The 3,836-nt window shown below is 34.3% G+C and overlaps 1 protein-coding gene across 1 annotated transcript; it reads right to left on the reverse strand.

Annotated features, from left to right (window-relative positions):
- LOC108741325 (E3 ubiquitin-protein ligase RNF126-like) lies at nucleotides 1–1,243 on the reverse strand. Its single transcript, XM_018476093.1, has one exon. The coding sequence runs from the start codon at nucleotides 1,018–1,020 to the stop codon at nucleotides 178–180; it is 843 nt and encodes a 280-aa protein (XP_018331595.1). The 5' UTR covers nucleotides 1,021–1,243; the 3' UTR covers nucleotides 1–177.
- Between the last annotated feature and the right edge of the window lie 2,593 nt (nucleotides 1,244–3,836).

Genomic DNA, 3,836 nt, shown 5'->3' on the forward strand with positions numbered 1-3,836 from the left:
ATTTAATAATTTTTAATGTTCAAATTTTATATCACAAAAGTTACAGAGTTCATAAAGTTGATTCCAACTAAAATGCTGAAATATTAAGAACTAATTAATTTCGAATTAGAAAAACATTACTGTATTTTAATATTTAATAAGATTGAAGATATTTATTAGTAGTAGCACATAATTATTTTATGTCTGACGACTGGATGGACCGGGTGACTGGGGTGGTTCAGCGTCGGATTCCCTAGCGTTATTCTCACCGCTTGCTACGCTCCCGGACGTTGAACGTTGAACTGCTTGAAATAGCTGCTGTAAAGTTGTCATATTATTCCTGTTGTTGTTCTCCTGATTCATGTACTCGGGATCGTTTCCCAAATAGTGTCGACACAGAGGGCACGTACTGTGAAGGTCTAACCACGGTTTTATGCATTGATCATGGAATAAATGGCTGCAAGCTAGCTGACGGACATTCTCGTCTAAGACAAATTCTTCCCAACATACTGAACAAATGGGTTTAGAAATTAAATGTTCATCGGTTATTTTTACAGTAGGAATTGCATCGAGCAGTTCTTTTGGCAAAGGCGGAGTACCAGATCCTTCCATTTGGTCTAACAGTTGAGTTACGATAGCATCGAATTCTTCCCTGGTATTGGCATAATCTGCGGCGTTTCCAAAGATCACTTGAACGGTTGTTCCGTCCTCCCCTGTACGTATCATTCCGAAACCTCGGAAGAAATCTGTTATTATGTTTTCCAATTGCGGTGGTATCGGTGTTTCTTCGGAAGTACCTTGGACGGGTTCCTGAGGTTCTCTTCTCCATCTTATGACGTAATAACTGGGCCTAGAGTTATCAAAAGTGTCATCGTCTAATGATTCTGCAGATGCTGGAGTCGGTTGACTTTCTGGTGGTAGTTGTTGTGAAGTTTCTTCTATGAAACCGGCCCCGCAATGTGGACAAGTGAAATTTTCGTTTGGATTATCAAACCTGGCATGACACCTATGACAATAATATCTCGGTATGGGTTCGGCCATTTGCTTCTGTTTTTTGGTCAATCCGTTACAAAACGGGATAAGTCGCAAGCTAAGTTCGTACAAGTGTCACTTGAGGAAATTTTGTTTAAATCTTTTAGATGAAACTGAGAATGTTCTTTAAAAACCATCACGGCTTCTGAATATGTCGCCACTCGCCAGTTTTATTGAGACAAGGAATAAACGTTATCGGCGCGTTTTCGGTAACTTTTGCGACACTTGTCACATAATGACAAGTGTATAAAGTCATATAGATCCTTATTCCTAACACTGAAAATACATATACCCAATTGTTTACGTATTATAGTTACATATACACATAGATATGCACGACAGTGTCTACCATTAGAATTTCTACATATTTCTCTTGTCTATTAGAAATAGTTAAAAAGCGATTGGTTTATTATAACTATATGTTATCTCAAGTTAATAATAAAAAGACACAAAAAGGAGTGAGCAAATATAATGATCTCGGTAAAGACTTAAAAGGGGCTAACTTAGTAAACTTTAAAAGGCAGCTTAATTTATTGTATGTAAACAAATTATAGTATTATACTTAATTGAATATATAGAACTGTTTTCGCATATTTTTGTTATTTTTATTATAAGGTAGTTAAGGATAAATACGTATTGCGAAATTGTGTAGCTACGCTAAATAAAGCTATTATTATTATTTCCCGGTCTTCTCAGTTTTTAGTGGCTAATTTTGAGCAAGTGAAGACGGGCTAATCCCAAAAAATCTTACTCACACCTTTTAGGATACGATATTTTATTTTATAGAGCTAACAGTACTTCTTGTCCTGAAATATGATCGGTTATTATTAAAAACTTCGCTTCTAATTTAACCTCTAGTGTTATCTGAAAAGGGGGATATGTCAGAATTGTTAAGAAAGCTGCGTATCAAGGATTACTGATTTCTGTAGACTTATGTATGTAAGTTTATGTGGTTTCAACTCGGCTAGGCTAGCGTGTAATATTTTAGGCCTATTGATGATATTATTATTGGAATAATTGGAATAACTGTGTTCTGATTCCATATTTCTTTTATTTCATCAGCTAAAGAAATATATTTTTGAGTTTTCTCAGTATGTTTTTGTTTAAGATTTTCAGTGTTTGGTACAGCAACATCTATTATTATTATAAAAAAATGTTTCAACCTGTTCGGGTCTAAAGGCCATCGTCGATTGCAGTTGCTTCCTAACGTTTCGCTAGTACGAGTGGCGAGCCTCTTCAGAGGCTCGAATCAGGATAATATCAGCTCAACTACTGGCAAATTTGTCAGAAAGTCAAAAAATTTGGCAAGTGAGACTTCTCTTAGTACTGGAGTTAGCAAATTTCCCGGGAAATCTTGAGCTAGTTTGAATTAAATCAGATGTTTTTGTTCTTCAAATTTCGGAGCAAAAGGAGTAGCATTTTTTACGTATTTTTAACCATGACGAATTTTAAATCGATAGTATTAATAATTGCAAAAATAGTCGACTGTGACATACAAAGGGATGCAAAGACATCAAAGTTCTACCATGGGCTTCTATCTTTTTTGTAAGATGTCCTAGAAATGAGTAACACTTCAGAAATTTTTTTTCTTATTACTTTTTGCGCAGGTTTATATAATAGGTTCAAACTCGATCGTCTACGTGAATTCTTTTGTGAATGGAATCGTAAAATTCTTTATTGTTTACTGAACTGATTGGTTTCTTTGAGTTGCGTTTGGTCGGTTTTCATAATGCTTAGACAACGTTTGTTTTGAATGAACGATTGAAGCTTTAAAACGTAACTTATATTTTCAATTCTTGATTGAGTATAAAGGATAAATGCGACTATGCATCAAACACAAACGTCTTCATTCATTATTTCCCAAACATTTAATAATGGAGATTGCACAGGAGTTTTGGTATATACACACAGCAAAGGTCCTACTTTCCCAAAATATGTATTAGGTAAATTGAAAAGGAAAAAGGACCGAGTTTGTAAGAGTTGCAAGTTCAGAAATAGTGAGTTGTTGAAAAAAGAGTTTGTTTTGGTTATTAATAATATCTTATAACATTAATAATATTTTTGTTTGCACAGTTAAACGCTCGCCGACGGAATCATGCCCTGATTAGAATACACGCGTACCGTTGAGAACGGTACCATCCGTTCAAATTTGAACGGGTTATATTAGTGTATGTACTATAAAAAGCTGTACCAATAGCTTCAATGTAATGTAGTAACTGCAGTAAGTTGTATTCTTGATTATCGGTTCTTAGCTGAAAGTTTGTTGATTACATTTGTTATTGATTATGTGTTTGTGCTTTCGCTTATTTGCTGATACCGTCAAGTGAATTTATGTAGGATTTTATTCTGAATAACATCACACAAAATAATACTTTAAAATGTATACTTACTTTAAAATTTAGACTTATTTTAAGAATACGAAATTATTCTTCTTAAAGGGCTATTTTTTTTAAGATCTAGTTTCCTTAGGAAGTGACGATCAATGATGAAGGTTTGAAAAAGAAATGTTGTTACCTGCTTAGGTATTATCGATGTACACAGGGTTTTACAGAAATAATTGCCGAGCCTTAGAGAGTATGTAAAAAATTTAAAGAAAATCACAATCATTTACAATCCGAAGCCGGTCCTGTGCGTGAATTTACAAAATAGGTGCATTTCGAATAGCGTAGTAGGACAATAATTATGCATTGATGGAGAATGTAAACATTGCCGATTATCGAGCGTGTACTTTTAAGATAAACAAAAAAATATAGTACCACACATAATATTTAGACTAATTAATTAAATAAGTACATTACAGGCAGCAGCATGTAAATGTACGGAAC

This window comes from Agrilus planipennis, unplaced genomic scaffold (assembly GCF_000699045.2).
Source record: "Agrilus planipennis isolate EAB-ADULT unplaced genomic scaffold, Apla_2.0 scaffold269, whole genome shotgun sequence".
In the NCBI taxonomy this organism is placed as follows: Eukaryota; Metazoa; Arthropoda; class Insecta; order Coleoptera; family Buprestidae; genus Agrilus; species Agrilus planipennis.